The sequence below is a fragment of the Carassius auratus genome, chromosome 7 (assembly GCF_003368295.1).
Source record: "Carassius auratus strain Wakin chromosome 7, ASM336829v1, whole genome shotgun sequence".
In the NCBI taxonomy this organism is placed as follows: Eukaryota; Metazoa; Chordata; class Actinopteri; order Cypriniformes; family Cyprinidae; genus Carassius; species Carassius auratus.
Genome location: NC_039249.1, coordinates 18,328,319 through 18,348,282, shown reverse-complemented (window position 1 = coordinate 18,348,282; position 19,964 = coordinate 18,328,319). Strand labels below are relative to the sequence as shown.

The 19,964-nt window shown below is 39.2% G+C and overlaps 4 protein-coding genes across 5 annotated transcripts; 1 reads left to right on the top strand and 3 right to left on the bottom strand.

Annotated features, from left to right (window-relative positions):
• Nucleotides 1–166: 166 nt before the first annotated feature.
• garem (GRB2 associated, regulator of MAPK1) lies at nucleotides 167–6,258 on the bottom strand. Its single transcript, XM_026267830.1, has 6 exons — nucleotides 5,872–6,258; nucleotides 4,743–4,883; nucleotides 3,967–4,097; nucleotides 2,554–3,732; nucleotides 1,462–1,631; nucleotides 167–1,364 (listed from the first exon to the last, which is right to left on the bottom strand). The coding sequence occupies exons 1-6, from the start codon at nucleotides 5,990–5,992 to the stop codon at nucleotides 524–526; spliced, it is 2,583 nt and encodes an 860-aa protein (XP_026123615.1). The 5' UTR covers nucleotides 5,993–6,258; the 3' UTR covers nucleotides 167–523.
• Nucleotides 6,259–7,569: 1,311 nt separating this feature from the next.
• On the top strand, nucleotides 7,570–12,356 carry ncf2 (neutrophil cytosolic factor 2). The gene is made up of 14 exons (XM_026267825.1): nucleotides 7,570–7,859; nucleotides 8,063–8,145; nucleotides 8,261–8,369; nucleotides 8,561–8,695; nucleotides 9,295–9,402; nucleotides 9,511–9,570; nucleotides 9,747–9,790; nucleotides 9,922–10,063; nucleotides 10,265–10,333; nucleotides 10,760–10,861; nucleotides 11,057–11,208; nucleotides 11,288–11,399; nucleotides 11,574–11,682; nucleotides 11,779–12,356. The coding sequence occupies exons 1-14, from the start codon at nucleotides 7,686–7,688 to the stop codon at nucleotides 11,874–11,876; spliced, it is 1,497 nt and encodes a 498-aa protein (XP_026123610.1). The 5' UTR covers nucleotides 7,570–7,685; the 3' UTR covers nucleotides 11,877–12,356.
• dph2 (diphthamide biosynthesis 2) lies at nucleotides 12,019–14,977 on the bottom strand. 2 transcript variants are annotated; one of them, XR_003292456.1, is made up of 8 exons: nucleotides 14,846–14,977; nucleotides 14,276–14,442; nucleotides 14,076–14,188; nucleotides 13,745–13,965; nucleotides 12,969–13,652; nucleotides 12,624–12,818; nucleotides 12,220–12,500; nucleotides 12,019–12,186 (listed from the first exon to the last, which is right to left on the bottom strand). XR_003292456.1 is itself a non-coding variant. In XM_026267824.1 (6 exons), exons 1-6 carry the CDS (start codon nucleotides 14,417–14,419, stop codon nucleotides 12,343–12,345), a joined length of 1,515 nt encoding a protein of 504 aa, XP_026123609.1. In that variant the 3' UTR covers nucleotides 12,019–12,342. The 2 variants fall into 2 exon arrangements, 1 of the variants encoding a protein (XP_026123609.1); XM_026267824.1 differs by lacking the exon at nucleotides 14,846–14,977 and having other exon boundaries at nucleotides 12,019–12,500; nucleotides 14,276–14,419.
• A 44-nt stretch (nucleotides 14,978–15,021) lies between these two features.
• Nucleotides 15,022–18,801, bottom strand: mcur1 (mitochondrial calcium uniporter regulator 1). The gene is made up of 9 exons (XM_026267827.1): nucleotides 18,353–18,801; nucleotides 18,096–18,215; nucleotides 17,911–18,014; nucleotides 17,540–17,641; nucleotides 16,829–16,870; nucleotides 16,609–16,680; nucleotides 16,425–16,478; nucleotides 16,229–16,343; nucleotides 15,022–15,986 (listed from the first exon to the last, which is right to left on the bottom strand). The coding sequence occupies exons 1-9, from the start codon at nucleotides 18,483–18,485 to the stop codon at nucleotides 15,931–15,933; spliced, it is 798 nt and encodes a 265-aa protein (XP_026123612.1). The 5' UTR covers nucleotides 18,486–18,801; the 3' UTR covers nucleotides 15,022–15,930.
• Between the last annotated feature and the right edge of the window lie 1,163 nt (nucleotides 18,802–19,964).

The following is a 19,964-nucleotide window of genomic DNA, read 5'->3' as shown; positions in this document are numbered from 1 at the left end:
TGAGACTTCATCCTCCACTTGCATTTTTTGACACATCTGCCCTTCTTAATCACTGGTGTAAAAATGATGGTGCTGGAAGTAACCACCTTGTTTGGTGGCACAACTTGGTATAGGATATTATTTCTTAATATGGTGAAGTGAAAGTGTAAGTGATGAAACCACCTAATCAAGTCAATTGTCTTTATTGATCAACAACCTAAGAAACGTAGGCCACAGTTGGATTGGGTCAAAATATCTTCAGGTTTTTCAAAGGCTTTGGGTTTGAGCAAATAAAGTCTGTTGTGCAGGTACCGTAAGGTCAGAGAGATTACATAGAGATGGGTACAGGTTAATACACAAAGCAATTAATGTATAGATTTATATACATGTGTGTATATATATATATATATTAAACAAAATGGCTATTAAAATCATTACAAGACTGTGCATAGCATTGAGATACAAAACGCAATACTGTAGGCCAATATTTGCGGCTGCAGCACATTGCATGTGTTTTGCTCTATACTGGCTATCTTGTTCAGCCTTACATTTTGGGCCTCCAGCCATTAATAAACTGCATGAGTTTCTTCACTTGAAGTTTGCTTAGCTTAAAGTCTTCTGACAGAATCTCCTCCGTTAGCTGCAGGAGCAAATTTCCATCAATTTTTTCTTGCACAAACAAAGAGACGACATCATCTGACATGCCGATGAACCGTAGTGACTTAGAAACCTCCTCAATGGAGATACCTGATAGATTGCTTGGTGGCTGCCAAGACACTGTAGCTACAGGATACGAAATGGAGAACACATCTGTAGTGCCGTGAAGCGGTCGATCGAGCGAGCAGCTTTTGGACTCAAGTTCCAGGGCGTCTGTATCAGCTGTGGCTGTAGTAGCGGGATCTGCATCTTTCTTTGTATCGTTACATTTAGGGGTTCTTGGAGGCAGGATAGGGCAGGACTGGTTTGGCTTAGTGTTACATTCCTCTGTAGATTTGTCTCTGCACATTTCCATGGTGTAGCTGGTGGATTTGGTGCAAGATTGGGAAACCTGTTGAGCCTTGGAGCCCGCAGCGCCCCCCTCACCATTTGCTCGTCTGCTGAAGTCTAACAAACCTGAGGGGCAAGCCTTAGGAGTACCAGGGGTCCTCTTCCGAGGATAACTAGAGTAACTCCTGCAGTGGAGCGACGTATAGTCCTCACCTTTATACGAGTCTGCACCACAGAAATCATTTGGCCAGGAAAGGCGGGAGAAAGAAGCATCGACCGAAGGATTGAGGCAAGGGAGAGGCTTGGAGCCTTCACTGGCATCTGGTCTGACCCAGTTACATGGGTTACATGCATGGTTCTGATCATCGGACTCACTCGGAGACTCGCCCTCTCCACCTCTATTGAGAGATGGAGAAGAGGATCGTTCAGTCATAAGTAGTGCAGTTCACATAAAACTAATGTCCATTTTGTCAATAAAAACTTTGCATAACTCACATGTTGTGTAAGCCGGATGAGTAATAGGATAGTGTTGGGCTTGGGGAGCGTGTGTCTGTCTGACGTGGCTTGGCAGGAGGGTATGGCACTGTGGCACTGCTTGAGCCTCCCTGCTTGGAGCTCCGCGGTGGAATCGGTGGAGCGTTCAACAACCGGCACTCCTCCTTCACCTGCAAGGTAAGAAGAAATAAAATTGTATGGCTCTAGACATTTAAATATTACAATTACATTATTAATGAATCTGAATGAACACAGACTGATCTTTTAAGACCGTTTGTGTGAATTTATCAAATAGGCCTTGAAAACATAAAATGCAACCTTTGTTTCTACTTGGAAAATAATTAGACCTTTAGTGGTTGACCAACAGAGTACACAAATAAGTCACTATGTAAGCACAGAATAAACTTTGCCTTGCCTAAGATTAGAAAAACGGACAAAGAGCCTTAAAAAAAAAAAAATCATGTGGGTTTTGTTTTTTTGTCTGTCGACGCTGATGGCCTCGTGTGTAACGCGCCGACATTAATGCCACTGTGCTTGGGTGTCTCAAGTTTGAGTCCTGGCTCGCGGGCCTTTCCTGATCCCCTCCCAAACCCACTTCACTTCCTGTCGACCTACTGTCCTATCTAAATAAAACGGCAAAAATAAATCTAACAACTTTTTTTTTTTTTTTTTTTACATGACAATCAATAAATTAAGATTTCTACAAACACTTTAATTTCAACTAAATATTCAGGGTTCCCACTGGAGCACTGACGAATCTTTATTTTGTTAACCCTTGCCTCAACCACAAGAACAATTCTCTCACATTTTGCTATAGCTTGGCATATGCTATGGCATACAACTATCAATCAATATGCTGATTTGGTGTGCAAGCAACATCAACACCAAAAACACTTAAGATTTTTTTCAGGCTTCATTGATGAACAGGTATTTGAAATGGATTTGTCTTTTGTGAAAATATTATCATGAAAAATCCCCATTTCCCCAAATGCCCAAACAGTAGTGTAGATTTGTGCAATTGTTGAATACTAGTAACTTTAAATGTTTTTATTTGTTTCAAATAGAGACCGTTAGGGTTATAAATGAACTCACAGCTTCAGACTTTGGAGGCACCGGAGGTGGAGGTAGATTGACATCTGCAACAAGCAAGGCGGTCTTGGGACCTGCTGTGGGGTACGGCAGTACAGTCGTGCAGCCAGTGACAGTCGAATTTCGGACCCCCTCGATGTGGTCTAGCACAGATCCAGCGTTCTTCACATGATCCAGCCAAAGCTCCTCGTACGGCACGTCTGGTTTAAGGGAACCAGAAGAACTCTCCTGCAGCTCAGGGAACAGATAATCTGCATCCGGATCTTCGGCTGGCACACAATCTCCACCTAAGCTAACGCAACCCTGAAGATTCACCTCACTGTTCCCATGGAGATTGTTTCCGTAGACACACACAGACAGGCGATGAAAGGACTGCGTGAGCTCATCTCGGGCTGAGCTTAGAGAGCTTGGCAAATGCACCTGAGAGGGGCAGCCATTGCTTCCGCTGCTGTTGCAGATGGCGCTCCCACTTCCCGTTCCACCTGCGCTGCTTTTTTTCGGGCTCTTGCCATCGTCGATCCAGTCCACTCGCACGTCACGGACTGCCCTAGAGTAGTCATCGATGTCGAACTGCTCCTGGCAGTAAGAAAACCAGCGGTGGACCACAGTCTCCAGCCAAGCTTCTCCTTGAAGCATCCCTTCAGGCACCAGTAAACGAGGCAGTGCTGTGCACACGTGCAAGGGGAAGTGCACTGGCAGTATTTTGTTCGATCGTAAGACACAACACACCACCACTGTCTTGGTCTGGATGTTGACCAGCTTGTATCGGTGGCCCTCGCGGATCAAATGGAGGTCGTGCAGATTACGTGGCGGGCTGCTGGGCACCATGACATTCACAGGTAACCTGGTCTTCTCCACAATTGTGCGAATAGTGTGTTCTCCTTCCTGCATCTGTAGCTCCAGCGGGGAGCAGGAACTGAAGCGACCGCGGCACTGGAAAGGCAGGCTGATGCTCTCGTTGGTGCGGTGGTTCATGCAGATAAGGCAGGGCATCTTACCGCGGCCAAGCTTACTGATGGAGTTAAGCTTGCCGATGCGTTTGAAGATCGTGTTGAAGCGTGACTTTTCTCGTGATGTTTTGGCATAGAGGATCTCAGCCTGGCCCATTAGTGTCAGCTCATCCCCAGTGCTCAGCGTGATGTTGTACACTTCTGTGTCCTCGTTGGATTCTCCTGATGCCATCTGAGAGAAAGACGACAGGAGTTTGAACCGATCAACTAAAAATGTAGTCTAACTAATGCTAGTCTAACAGAAGACCTTTGACTGCTACAAATGTTGAAATTAAGTCACAGAAATGTTGAATAGATATTTCACATTACAAACACATTGCCTGAGCCATTCTGATAAAGGCCTATTAGGTTATGCCAATATTAAGATACATTAGTGCTTAGTCTAAATCTAAGCACAAAACCAGACCTTGACATTGAAGGATATTTCCTCCATGACATAAACTCGCTCAGGGAATGCTTTGGCCACCTCCTCCACACTGTTGAAGTACTGCACTGGCTCCTTAATGTCCCTGTCCTGCTCCAGCAGCTTAAACTGGCCTGTAACAAACAACAGAGCAGTTCTGTAGCATCATGACATCACTGTCACTAAGGGGGGCATGATAAATGGCATGCGATATTTATGTCATGTAAGTAAAGCCGGTACTGTAATCAACGTTAAATCTCCATCACCTGCGTGGTTTCACATGGAGCAGCATTTACTACACAGAGCTGTTGTACTTACATGATACACATTAAATATCGCATGTGATTTATCATGCAGCCCTACTGTCACTCCTCAATATTATATATACAATACTTTATATTAAGTATAAATCATTTCTTGTAGATGTTATTCTGACAATTGGGCTTGTTGAAATGAAATAAAAATAACATACCAAATTATCTAAAAATGCTGCAACAGTAAAAGAAGCACATAAAATCTGTAGTTTACTAGGTCTGCATGAAGCAAATTCAGAGGAAGGTCTTTTTTTTTCTTAAGTGGCCTACTGGACCCTCTCTATAGTCAGAGGATTGTCAATATGAAGAGACCAATTAGCTAATGAACTCCCAACTAAAAGCAGATGGCAGAAATACAGCAGCAGATATCTTAGTTTTTTTCTGTTTTAATATAAATTCTTCAAGTGTTGGAAAGATGTTTCTATGTACATCACACACTGCACTACAACAACTGAGTGGCCTTACCCTCATAATGGACAGGGATCTCAATTTTCGGTCCGATGACATAATGGCCCTCCTCTAGGCTATGGGCGGTAATTGTGGTCCACTGCCGACATGAATGAATCAAGAGGTAGTCATTTTCTCTCAGTCCTTCCACCAACTCCCCTGAGGCAAAACAATATCACATCCGTATGGAACAGTTAACTTAATAGTGTGTACTTTTGTGGAGATATATGAAAAATATACAACAGTGCAACAAAAAAAAAAATACAATAAACTAAAGCTGTGCTTAGGGTCATAAGTAATAGCAACTGCATCATAAACAGATTTTAAAAGACATGAAGGGCATAATTGACTCTTATTTAAATACTGACAATATGTATCGTTTGTAAGCAGGTCATTCACATAAACTAACAGGAGAGTTAAGATGTGTGTTGTGTCTGTTGTTCCCATTGAGTGCTCATCTAATGATACTGATCTAGTTCCCCTGACATTATGACTTCCTCCATCTTTACACACAGAGGTCAGCTCACACACAACAGCACTTACAGCTTACACTTCAATCTCTTTATAATAAACCAATGAATAATAAACACCTCTGTTAAGTTATAATACGATAGTACTCGTACTTGACGAATATAATTTATCGAGTATAGAAAGCATCCAATCAAACTAAATATTAACATAAAGTTGCTTGTATGGGGTCCTTTCTAAAGTTTCAGAATGAAGGGGTTGTGGAGGTTGTTGTCTAGCTAGAAAAAAATCAAAGCGGTTCGTAATAGATGATACACATGAAATATTACGAGGCCAGTGTATGACTGCCTGCAGTCTGTTATTTAAATCTCTGGCCTCTGGCTAATATGGGTTAGCCTGCTAACATCTAAGCTTCTCTTTTTCGCATTTTATTTGGATGTTTTGTCAGTAACTGTGTCAGAATAACTACTAAATGCATCACTCCTAATGTCGACCCTGTAAGTTATGTCAGTTAAGCGTACTGTTTAGGTATATCCCACTGAACAGGTTCAGAGACCGAAGGCTCGCATTAGCTTAGCGCGCGAAGCGGCTAATTATTGGAATTCCACGGGAGAGCGAGCGCCCACGCGCAGCCGCCGCCGCCGCACACAACACCAGTACAGCTCCGGACAAACCTTACCGCTGTCCAACCTCACAATCTGCGGCAGTCTGTAGGCACTGACAAGTCTATCCAAGGGTAGTGTCGTCGTACTCCATGTCACATCTTTCAAACTGTTGTAGAGCATCGATCCAAGGTCCATGTTAGCTCGCTAACATCAACGCGTTATCCCACCGCCGCATGCATCTGCAGTGGAGAATGGCTCTTTCATGGAGAAAGCTTCGTTAGACGTCCTTTTGTTTACTCAAAGGCAGTCGTGGATCGTAAGTGAAACCATGTCTACCGACTGTCTATTTACACTGACAGGAAATGCCATAAATCCCAAACCGTGGCGCTCTCGGAGCTGGAGTGACTGTTTCCTCTTCCCTGTCGCTCCAGCGGTTGCTCGGGCAACCAGCGCCATCACGGTTGTACCGTGGGACATTTGTGACCTGGACCACAAAACCAGTCACAGTGGTCGAAAATTTTTAAATTGAGATTTATACATCAATGAAAAAAGCGTATTTATTCAGCTTTCATGTGGTGTATGGTTTGTTAGGATAGGACAACATGTGGCCGAGATACAACTATTTGACAATCTGAGGGTGCAAAAAAATCTAAATATTGAGCAAAATTGCCTTTAAAGTTGTCCAAATGAAGTCCTTAGCAATGCATATTACTAATAAACAATGACGTTTTGATGTATTTAGGGTATGAAATTTACCAAATATCTTCATGGAACATGATCTTTACTTAATATCGTAATGATTTTTGGCATAAAAGAAAAATCCATAATTTTTACCCATACAATGTATTTTTTGGCTATTTTTACAACCCGTGCTACTTCACCTTTGCAAACTTATAGCTTAAATGGCACACTTCTGTAGAATTTTTAATAAAAAAATAGATAAATATTCATAGTGAACTTTTCTGAACTGGACTCAGATAACACTAACACAAGTATTGTGTACTTTTGGACATAGTATCATGCTGGCAATAATTTGTCCTGTTTTTGTTTCCTTCCTGAACATTAAACCATTTAAGACAGACATTTAGGAAACTGATGAACAGAAATTGAGGGCAAAGAACACAAATCTAGATGCTCTCATGAGCCACATTTTAAAATGCAGTGCTTGCTTGTGTACGGATGTCCAGAACACTATCGATTAAATGACCTTGCAGAATGAATAAAACTGAATTAAACTGAATGAGAAGTGATTGTGAACATCACAAGAGAACTGGAGGAAAATAATGTGATTGTCTTTATTTTGAATATGCTGATAAACATGTTTACAGGGCATTCCAGTAGCTTTAGAGCATATAAACATATTTTTGATATATACAACTATCTTTTTGAGCCTTAATCAGAGTGATGTATATACAAACATGCCTGTATATGGTATTTAAGGACCCTGATTTTTAGGAAAGGTTGAAGGTTTTTTTTATTTCAGGCATTGAAGGGCCATGTAAATACCAAAAGAACATTTTATATGATAATCATTTAGCACCATGAAATATATGAGGGCATTATAAATGTTTATACCTCCTGATACAATCATGACACCACAGCACTTCTTTTGTAAGAGACTGAATAGGTGCTTCACACCTATAAACAACTTATAATTGTTATTTTTAATCCTTTAATAAATATGCCATACTAACACCAAAAAGTGAAACTTACTCCACTAGCAAGTGAGGAAACGAGAAATAAAGAAGTCATGAAGCTAAACACTTCCTCTCTCTCCGAGCATGGGCTGGGCTTATCCTCTAAGAAAAGTTTCAGACTGCTTCTGCTGGGCTCACAACAGAGTAGAACAGTGTTCATTTGTTCAGCGCTAATAGTCTTCTGAGGGAGCATGTCATTTGTAAGCACTCTCCGTCAGTGGGACGAGGCCGTGGCTTGTGTGGAGCAAAGAGACCCAGCCTCTGCTCTCAGGATATTCCTCAACATCGAGGAGAAAAGCTCCAAGATCTTCTTCAACATTGGCTGTCTTTATCTGAACAACAGTGAGTTAGATGAAGCTGAAAAGGTACAGTTAGCTGCATGGCAGATTCTGTTTTATGCTACTAAAGAAACAGTCCGTTTAAATAAGATATTTTTAGACTTATATCCTCTTTGAATTATGATTTGACACTGTTTTTGTAATTGAAAAAAAAGCGTGTGGCTGTAAAAAAGGAAGTAAAAGTGGTTTCACTCTTTATGGGCAAATGTGTTTCTCTTATACATATGAAGGCATTTGACAGAAGTATTGGCAAAGACGAGCATCTGGCTGCTGCGTTTTTTCAGAGAGGAATAACATTCTACAAAAAGGAAAGGTAAGGCCATTAAATAAATAAAAAAAAATAATGCTTTGTTAGAGGAGACTACAAAACACCACAAACTGTCTCTTCAGGAGAAATATATTGACACTGTTCATATTTGTATCTTCAGGTTTGAAGAGTCTCTTCTGGATTTCCAGCAGGCGTTCAAGCAGTTACGAGGAAATCAACTAATAGATTACAAACCTCTAGGATTGAGATATAAACTGTACGCTTGTGAGGTAAGACCAGAGATGTGCCGTGCATTGGACGCTTGATGTGCACAGAATCTTGTTTTTTGTTTGTTAAATCTAATAGTATACCTAATATACTTAATAGTTGTGGTGTGAGTGATTAATTAATTCCACTTGATGCCTTTTTCAGTTGTATCCGTCCGTTCTCTGATATGGACATTTTTTCTCACGCATTTTAGGTGCTGCACAACATAGGACTAGTACAGGCTCAGCTGGGAAAATGGGAGAAAGCTCAAGAGAACCTTCTTACTGCACTGAGCTTGAGGGCAGACGCCAAGTTCAGCCATATTGACCAAGCTCTGGATGCCATATTGGTATGTAACTGCTAGAAGTCTTCCACATAACATAATTATCAGTCCTACAATTTTAAACATCAGTCATTTGAATAATTTGCACAGTTTTTGCGGTGATATAAAAACCAATTTTAAAATAATTAGTTTAAAAACTATTTTAAATTATTAATTGGTATCCGAGGCAACAAAATCTAAGGGCATGATGTTATATGTGCTGTTGTTTTGTAACATATTGCAGTTTTCCTCATTTGAAATTGGTGAAATCTGGTGTTGCCTAGTTACTGTTTCTGGGTAGGTCTTGTGGGAAGTTGTGTAAGCTGCAGGAGGGTCACAATTCACAAGACAGATGACTTTTACTCAGACACTAGTCATCTTTCTTTTAATGACGACATCTTTTTTAATGACAAATTAATATGACATTTTAAAATTGTTGCACAAAGATACCCTTGAAAAAGGAATAAACTAATCTAAAAAATAATAATGATAATAAACTCAAGTTATATTACACACACTGATGAGAATTGTGCAAACCAGTGTGTTGTTTGCATAAAAACTGATTGTGGTGAGTGTCTTAATGCATTGTTTTAAAACTGATAAACACTGTGATTTCCTCTTTTCAGAAGCAGAAGCTCTTTCCTTTGGTAGAGATTCGAGCTGGGCTGCTGTTCAAACCCAATAAGCACTATGTTGCAGAGCTGGAGAAAAGGGACTATCTTGGAAAAGCCAAGGTATTCCCATTATCACATCAGTACAGTGTGCAATGCTACCGAAGAGATCCATTTTCTATTTGGCCTGTAAATCAGACAAACTGATTAAGATTAATGTTTTGTTTATAGGTTGTGTCTTCTGTTGTACCTGCAGATGAGTTTTCTGGGTTTGCTCCACTTCAGCCTCAAGTAAGTAGTGTTGCTAATAAGTTAAGTAATGAAATTGTTAATGTGTTAACGTTAGCACAAAATAAGCATAACAGGGAGAAGTTTGAAGATAATGTTAATGATACACATTGAGTGTAAAAACCCGAAACTGTAACTTTAATGACCACGGGACATTTCTTTCATTTGTGTATTGTTAGGTTGATAATGTTCCATCTACACCAAAAGTCCCAGAAGTACTAAGGTACGTTTAGGATCATGGACATGGAAAACTATTTAATGCATCTTAACTTCTAACTAAAGCTTAAATGTGTTTGCAATGGATGGAGTTTTTGTCCTCTTGTTTTACACAAATGTAAATGTCATAATCACCAGGGTATTTGAAGGTGAGCCACACACTGTTCTCTATGAGTTTTACCCTGAGACCAAAGAGGAGCTGGCTGTGTTGCCTGGCAACATTGTCTTCGTTCTTCAGAAAGGAGCTGACAACTGGGCATCTGTTGTTTTCAATGAGAAGGTATATTTTTGGTAGATTTAAAAAGTAAATTATGAAGCAAAGTACATTGAGAACAGAAAAAAAAAGATCCACATGAGAGCTGGAGTTCACTGTCAAGAGAACATTCCTGTGTCCAATGCTAATTTAATCACCGTGTGTTTAAGGGACCAATAATAATGCCCTATTATCTTTTTTTTTTTTTGGTTCTCTTGTTATTTCTAGCGGGGCCTTGTACCTTATAACTTCCTTGTACCCTTGGATGTTGTGACAATGACATCAAAACCAATGCAGGTACAGTAGCTGCATTTTTAACAACTAATGCAGTATTTCAGACACCAGTAGGGACACAATAACAAATTTAATATTTATCATACGGTCCACTTTTATGAATTCAAGTGCACCTGGGAAAGTCAGGCATTCATAATTATGATAATACAGAAGTAGCATAAGCAAACATGATGACACTTTCATTTCTATCACAATAAAACAGCCAGACAGCAACATATAGTGTTGGCCCAGATCCGGCCCACTTCTGGCCTGTGTGAAATCCATGCGACCCAGATGTGGGCCAGATCTGGGCCGACACTGTTTTTGTTAAATAAAGTAAACCATGCAAATTGAGTGGTTTATTTTTTAAATCGATAATGTCCTAGCATTTGAGCTAAATTACTTGTGTCCTACATTAAGAAATATCACACGTGACCTCTAATCTTATAGATTGAACCATTAAATGAAAATGATGATATACCAGCTCCACCAAGAAGAGCACCGCCCAGCAGACCAGTGGGTACAGAAGGCCTGAAGACTGTGAATGCAGAGGTTCAGTATTCCCTACATACTCGTGATATAACCAGTTTATTAACAGTAAATGGATATCAACTAACATAGCTATCACACAATGCTTACATAACATATTGAAAGGCCAACTTTTATTAGATACAGCCTCGTTATGTTTATGGCATCATGATGATTATTAATAAGATTATATCTCAAGCTCTGCTGTATTCTTCACAGACTAATAACATTAGGGACTTCTCAGGCTGCATTGTGAAAGTGCACTTTCGGTTCACCATAGCAGTCAGAATTGCACATGGGCAATCATATGGCGTCATTCTTCAGACGATAAGCGCTAAACTTAAACTGCCTGCATCAACATTAACGTTATGGTAACTATACCAATTATAACATTTCCAGCACCATATCAAAACATTTCTGGAGAGAAAAAAGGTGTAATGTGTTTTTCAGTTATGCCAAGGAAGGTGTTGACGAGAGAGTGCATCTGCAGGACTCTGAAATGGAGGCTGTGTGGAATAGTGTGAAGGATAACCGTCTTGTGCTGTGGTGTTCAGTGACTGAGGTAAAATACAACAGTTTGACTTATCTGCGCTCACTCAGGTTGAAATAACGGCATACTATAGCTTACTGTACACTACACTTGAAAATAGTAATAAGACATACTGCAGATCAGCTTAACTAGTAACTTAACCGCAAAATTTCTTTTCTGGCACTTCCCAAAACTGCTGTCTGAAAGGGTAAACGTGTGCCTCATGAGAAAGTGGTGGCACTGTACTCTTACACCACTTCTACCCCCGAAGACCTGGAATTCCAACAGGGAAACATCATCACAGTTCTTTCCAAAGGTAGGAACTGAAACTGTGATGCTTGTAATTTACTAATATTGGCATAAAATGCTGTATGAACTAAGGCATTTCTATTGACTTTTGTTTCATTTTCAGTCAATGATGAGTGGCTTGAGGGTCAATGCAACGGGAAGACTGGCATATTCCCATCATCCTTTGTTAAAGCACTTAATGGGGATCAGCAATGTGACTGAATCCTTCATCCAACAGTTACAACTAATGTGTTGATTTGATCATTTGATATTAAAATTGTCAAATTCATGCCAGAACTTGCTGCTTCACGATCTCACTATGGTTGTGCAGTGGTCATTAAACATTTCACATAGTGAAGTCATATTTTTTAAGTCAGGAGAATTAGTTTTATTCTGTTTGACATTAAACATTATAAATCACTTTTGAAATAATGTACATTGTTTCCAATATTCTCTTTCTATAATTTGCTACCATTGGTAGCACAACAGAACTTAACATTCTTATATTTAACAAATATGAATTTACCTTCCTTGATTTACACTCACCCTTTTCAATGCAATTAAAACATGTTCCCAAAAGATATTCTGTATTATCGCAGACAATTACATCCTTTTCAATATATTGATGCAATTCATATGCTGCAAGTGTGGAAGTAGTCCTTTGATGATTTCCAACAATAAAGGACTTTTATGATTTTTGAAGAGGTGTTGAAGCATCTTTATTTCCCACACCCTCCTCCTCATAAGCGATAGCAATGCCTCTCTGTCCTTGCACAGCTTTCATCACTGGTGTCTGCCCCAGTTTAGGCTCCAGTCCCTGCCAACTACGGCCCGACAAAAACGATGCTACAAAACAAAAAGATCATGATTATATTCTGCATTTGCATGACTCAAACTTGTCAATTTCAAGCGACTAAGTTCAAGAATTACTACTGCAACTACAGTTCAGTACGGCCTCCGACTCTATACCTGCTGTGTTTGTATTGGCCACAGTGAGAGTCTGATTTCTGGGGACGAGTGAAGAAGACTCTGATGTGCTTTTTAAGATCTCTGTTGAGGTTGTGGAACATGTTCGCAAAGCTCCTGTGATTAGAGAGACATCTGTGGTCTCTTCCTCCACGGCAGACTGGTCTGGTTCAGGGAAGCCCACATAACTGCTTCCACCTATAATAAATATATGATTCCTGTTAGATGCCTAGAACAATAGCATGTGCACACAGTGACATCATTCAAGGCTATATTCTTAGTAGAAATATATTTAATGACACCATATCAACGTCACAATACTGTACTAGTGCTCTGTAGAATGATTACCAGGGAGTAAATCTCTGAAGTCTGTCACATATTCTCCAGTCCACTCTCTGTGCTTATTGCAAGCCAACTCCATCTCAAAGGGAGTCACCACGGGTTTGTAGAATTCACTTGAATCCAGCAGTGAGTTCTCGGGACAGGCAACTAGCACGTAAACGTCAATTTCCAAGAAGTTAGCAAGCTTGGGAACATTTATCTTTCCCATAGCGAACATATAGCTCTTCTTTCCTGCTTTGTGAATAATGTCTTTCAGCTGCTCTATGATGGTCAGATAGTTGGCGACACCCAGGGTGCCCACCAAAATGCCCACCACACTGGCATCTTTGGCCCGCTCGATGGCATAATAGCGTTTCATCAGTGCCTTGTTGATTTTAACTGATTCCACTCGTCCTTTGTGTGTTTCTGGATTGAATGAGCTGAAGGCACAGTGGTTCCAGGTCATCATGAAGTTTGTAAGAGTCAGGCCTTCCTGGCCAATGTAAAACATACCGTAATTATCAACACTCTGCCCCGCTTTTACACTGAACTGTCTGCCAAATTTAGAAATGACTCTATCATCCTGTGAATCTATGTGATCAGTGTCCACACAGCTGTCCTGTTTCAGCTCAGCAACGCAAGAATGATCTGTTTTTAGAAGGGAGACCACAACATTGGGGTAGATATCACACAAAAGTGTCCTGAGATCACCTGAGGAGAGATTAGATAAATGAACTTTCATGCACATGTTCATGAAAATGAGCATTATTAAACATTAGCATAGACTAAACAGTAACAATTACCTATAGCATGTGTATAGGTGACATCATACAGTATGATCACATGACTTTGGAGGTCAGGATAAAGCTCTTTAAAGGCTGTGGCACACTGCTGGACATCAATCGGTTTCTTTCCAAAAACATACAGAAGCGGTAGTCTTCTGCATGGGCTGAGGCATGACGGCCCATAATGCACTATGCAGTCTGCTCTCACATGTTCTGCTGCTACCTCATCCACACAACACCTGAAAAGAAAAGAAACAGATAGAAGGAAATCTGAGTTCTGCTTGTGCTGCCACACAAAATGAAGCAGAGTAACTCTGGATAAAAACATGTACACGAAAACAGTTCTTACCTGCCATAGGACGTGTCTCCTAAAATGAATGTCTTGGCTTTGGTTTGCTTCTCTATTTCGGCCGAGACTCGGATGGCATCAGGCAGAAGTTCATCTGGAAACTGTAAGGCTACCTGTGATAAAACAGACACCCTAATTAGATCGGTTTGACACTTGGTGTGACAAAACAAGACAGAAGACGTCTAAAGATGTTGTCTTGCCTTCTTGAACTGATTACTAGTGATAAATTGGCAGGTCTCATCTATCTGATACAGATTCCCAACATGACTGCTCCTTGAGATGAAGGACACACTGATGGTCCGCTGGAGCACTGCCTCACAGCTGCTGCTGAAAACATCTGTCATCTTCTCTCAGGAGTACTCTGGGTCTGAAGAGAATCAGAGTTAATACCATTTTTCATATTACAGGAAAGACCAAACATAGCGAAGCAATTCCCCTTCCCCACAACAGCACACAATCTTATGTCATTAAAGGCCCGGAATATTGACAGGTTTTACATTGGGATTATAACACTGACTTTCCTATAAGTGAAACACATTAATATTTTAATACACTACTGCCATGTCTTCCAACCCTGAAGACCAGATTTGTTTTAACTGCAGTCGACAGGATCTTTCTAATGTATTATACATGCATTATAGCTGGCAGTTGCTATCGGAGTATCTACAAGCAGCTAAAATTAGATGACAGATGGATGAATCAATCTTATAACTTAATATGCGTGCAGGCCAATTACATATTATAATTAACCACAACCAAACGCAACATACCTCAACACAAAAACACATTACATTAGTTTCCACGTGAGCTCTGTCTCGGAGCACGGCTCGCTCTTCTTCATCGTTCAGCGCCTCCGAGTCTGACCCGCGTTCATCATTCTGCCCTCTAGAGTCCTGGAGAGACACTGACACAACCTCATGAAGGATCTACACAAACAACTCAAAAATTCAAGACTTATGTTTTATTCATCAGAATAACTGTGACTTGCATTGAATCAGGAACATATTACAATAAAAATATATACACTTTTTTTGTACATCTTGTGCATTTAGTTCTCACCTCTAATCAAGTTTTCAACATGAATTGTAATCATTTTGACAAATACATGCAATACATTCCATTACCAGAACAACCCAAGGCACTTTAATTGACATCATACAACTGTTTGTCAGAGCTTCGTCACAGCTGTGCTGATATTCAGTACAACAGCACTACTGTAGGGGAAGTCATGGCCTAGTGGTTAGAGAGTAGGACTCCTAACCCTAAGGTTAGGGGGTAGGGTCTCAGGCCAGCAATATCACGACTTAGGTGTCCTTGAGCAAGCCACCGAACCGGACGCCACAGCATAAATGGCTGCCCACTGCTCTGTGTGTGCGTGTGTGTGTGCGGTTAAATGCAAGGTCACCATACTAGGCTGTGCTTCACTTCACTATTGCTTAAACATGCAGGGTAATTAATCGGCATTATTACATCACACATAAAAATCTGACTGATGCACAACATAAACAAATGCAAAGTTAATAGCTGTGTTTAAAATAAATGGCTATGTATATTTATTTGCAAGAATCTTTGATTTATCACATGCCTTGCACCTTCTTTGGCATATTTGTGTATTGTATTATCTTGGGATTGATTCATCAGTTGACACTGGTTTTAATAAGCATGAACATCATAAACTAATACAAGGTGTAGCACTATGTATATAAGTACTATCTAGGTATGTAAATATGCTTTGTTTTTTCCTAACAGAGATTGATACAACAGTGCAGGAATCAACATTTTCTCCTACAGGAGCTCTTCTTGAGACCCGAGGCTGATGACACATTTTCTCAGGAAGAACAAAGTCTGCTGATGTCTACATCCATAGCCGATAGAATCCAAGTATGACTGTGAGACACGTGAAGACTGAACCTAGAAGAATTACAAAAATAAAGCATGAATCAAAATGAATATTGAAGTCTCCTACAAACCTGTTCTTTTAATGACTTCATAAATTAATTTGCCAATAAAAGTTCATATTGACTTCTGAACCGGTATGATTAATGTGGTGGGGAAAAAAATTCGCAATATACCGAAATATGATTTTAAGTTGCTGATAATTCAAGTGTGCAAACAAGTGAAATTAACAAAATATTCCAAAAAAAATTCTTTACCTGCCAGATATTTGATGGTATCCAGTTTATGTGACTCCAGCAAAGTCTTCAGGCCCGCCACTTCTGTGTCGATTTTCATGTTAGTCTGTGTCATGTGACGATCCTGCTCAGAATGCTAAGAAAGACTATCCAGGTTAAAACATTTCATACAAAAGATCAAGATTGAATGATTGTCCTAAACACTAGCGTGTCTTACCATTTCCATCAATTCATTCCTGGTCCCTATGAGCTTTCTGTCAAAGTCGACTGTCTGTACCAAGAGCAAACATCTCTATTAAAGCATCTCTATTGCCAGCAACAACTCAAATAACCAACAAATCTTTGGATTTCAGAGCTTCCAAACCTGTTCTTCCAGTGAGTTATTATTTCACTGTACTTACCATCTCCTTCACGCGACTTTTTTCTACATTCAAATCCAAAATGGCATCTGCACGCCTTTTGTTCATCACATCCTGCAGCACAAAGCAAAAAGGAAAATTACAATGACTATTGTACACAGAAAAGACCTATGTATAAGGTTTATGTATGCCTCTTTGATGAGTTCTGAATAGCAAAGCAAAATATATTTTCATTAAAAATATATTTTTTTAATTTACTTACAGTGAGTTGTATTCTTAGCTGTGACAGCTCAACCTTGATTTTCTGTAGAATAATTAGATACAGCACGTCATACTTCATTAGGTGAATGAACAAAGCTGTTAAAAAGTCAAATCAAAGCAATTGGGAAAAAAACTTTTTATTTCACAGCTATTATGTTATATTTATTTGAATTCACCAAGATAATATAGAAACTGCAGAAAGAACGGCTTATAAAAATTTACTTTTTTTTTTCTTTAATGGATACATTTATTGAGCATTTAAGAATTAAATTGTTTAAAAGACATAATGTTACAGAAGATGTATTTCAAATAAATACTGTTCTTTTGAACTTTATATTTACCAAAGTATCTTGAACAAATTTATCAAAGAATTTAATTATTAAGTAGCACAGTTTAATAATAAGATCATCATATCAGAATGACTTCTGAAGGATCATGTGACACTGAAGACTGGATTAATGGCTGCTGAAAATTCATCTTTGCAAACCCAAGAATTAGATTTATTTTATTTTAAATAGTAAAAATATATCTATTTTTGATCAAATAAATGCAGCCTTTGTGTGCATGAGACCTCTTTCAAAAACTAAAGCATCTTTACTGACCCTAAACCTTTAAACAGTAGTGTATAATCATATTGAATACAGAAAAATGATTTTAAAGTATAACAATGGGGTTACTGATGATGATAATAGATCACACGACACGACCTCACCTCATTCTCTGCTAGTAATGCTGAGAATTCACTCTTCTCCAGAATGATCATGTCCTTTTTTACAGCAGCAATATGAGACATGACTTTCTGTAACATGATTTCCTGTAAAAATTAAACCAGTTAAGTAGAGCAACAGACCTTCTTGACCTGGGCTCTGCTATGAGGGAAGTTGAACAGACAACAACAGAGACATTTTTTTGTGTGTACATTAAAAACATCACACCATAATCAACTTTGGTAATCATGTTTCTGACCATGAATCTGACAGTCATTTACACAAAAAATGATACATCAAAAGCTGAATACACAAACTAAAACTTCATGAGAGCTCTGGTTCACAGAAAAGCATGGAAGGACAATGAAAATCTCACCTGCTGTGTTTTGGTAGCCATGTCACCGTACATAACGTCCATGTTTGAATTTGTGATATTTACCATCATATTGACAATGACCTCTGCCTGCTGGGTCACGAAGCCTGAAAGGACACACAATATTTTGAAGAATCGCTGAACTGGAATTAACCAGAGCATTTAGAAACACAGACAAGAAATCTTACCGCTTTCCTCAAGCAGCTGAACCATTGCATGAGTGTCAAAGAATAACTTCCTATTGCCAGATTTAGCTATGTCTGATTTTTTCAGGTCATACTGTAGAGTTTTAACTGAGGTACTCAAATCTGAAATAAAGACAATAGGGAACAATACGTGAGTGGAATATGCAAATCATAGAGAACTGCTTATTAGTAAACAAACAGAACATTCGCAAACCGTGTCACTTCTAACAGCAAAAACAGAGATATGTGCATATACACACCTCTGAACAACATGCGTGAACCTCTCAAGTGCCGGAGGAAGAACTCCGTGTCAAACCTTAAATAATTAGTCCTTCTTCCGTTAAATACATATCTAATCGCTGAGATTAGATGTCTGCTGTCTGCAGACCTCATTCTGCTGAAAATAAACACTTGTTTGTATATAGAGTACACGATATGTAACGTTAGAGGATTTTAAAATGTTGCGGGATCGCGCGGGGGACCTGATGTGACCGCATGATCTTGCTTTTCTCCTCTGTGTCCGTCCCCTAAAGTCATTACCATACAGCAAAGCTTCTAAAAGTCCTGAAATAATCCAGGAGAATTGTATAAACCGAAACTGTAACACATTTGTGTGTTATAGTCTAAAAAATACACTATAAAGGTTTCCAAACTGTTCTCGTTTCTCTGTGGCAGAATGCAGAGCCACCTCTGTCAAACTTCCTGGAACAGAGCGAGTAAACAATGACGTTTCACGTACACATGATGGTGTTCAACACAAAACGTATGCACGTTCTGAACGTAAGGACGTCATGAAGTTTATCTCAGTTGTAGACAGGCATTTTAGAAGTACAAAAGTAGCTCAAATGATTAAAAATTATTCATTTTTATTGTTCCACATATGGTAAGTGAAGAGAGGTGCTTCAGAACATGTTTATTATCAACCTCAGGAGGTCAAACAAATGACATATTGTTGAAACAGTTTCCAAAACGTGACACCTCTAAAGCGTAAACCCCTGATTGTGTATGTGATATTACAACTGTCTACCAATAAACAGGAAAAACAGAATGACAGATCTTACAACGCATTCAGTAAACTGGTTGTAACAATTTAATTTTAAAATGCATTTATTATGCATGAGCTTGAGGAACAGACCATTAAAAGATGCTTTCATGTTCAGCCTGGAAATAAGGAGAAATGAGGACACACACATGCTTTGACATCCTCAATCTAAACCTCAATATAATCAATGGAAAATAAACTGAAAATTATTTTCTAATTGATGTATTTCAGAATCTAAATGATGTCCTCGCCTATTTTTAGTTAGAATTAGACCACACAAGAGAAAATATATGACAACATATAATATTAAGGGAAAGATTTATATTACAATATTTTTATATAATGTTCGGTCTTAACAAAAAATGAATGAATGGTGCCCTGATTATTAAAAATTATTAGAAATGATGTCACCACAAAACTCTCTGAAAAGTGTGGTGGTTTGTTTAGAGGAAGGTTCAGTTATTGGATCATGTAAACTCATATCGAGTAAATCATATAAACTCACCTTGATGAGGGAGTCCACCATTGCTTTCTCCTCTTGCTGTGGCTGTGCTGAAGTTCCATCGTCAGTGACCTTGTTGTTGCACAGTGGCATTGGGTTGTGTTTCCAAAGGGTGAATCCCTGTTCCAAAAGCTACCATCCAGCCCCAATCTCACCAAGCCTTATACACCCTTCGTTTTATCTGGAGTAAATTATGATCCATATTTGTTCTGTCGGTCCTCTCTGAAAAGCTTTGAAAACTTAATGTTTCAATTTTCACCTACAAAAGTAAAAATCTTACAAAGGAAAATAAAGATTACAAAATTTCAAGCTTACAAAGGTTCAAAGG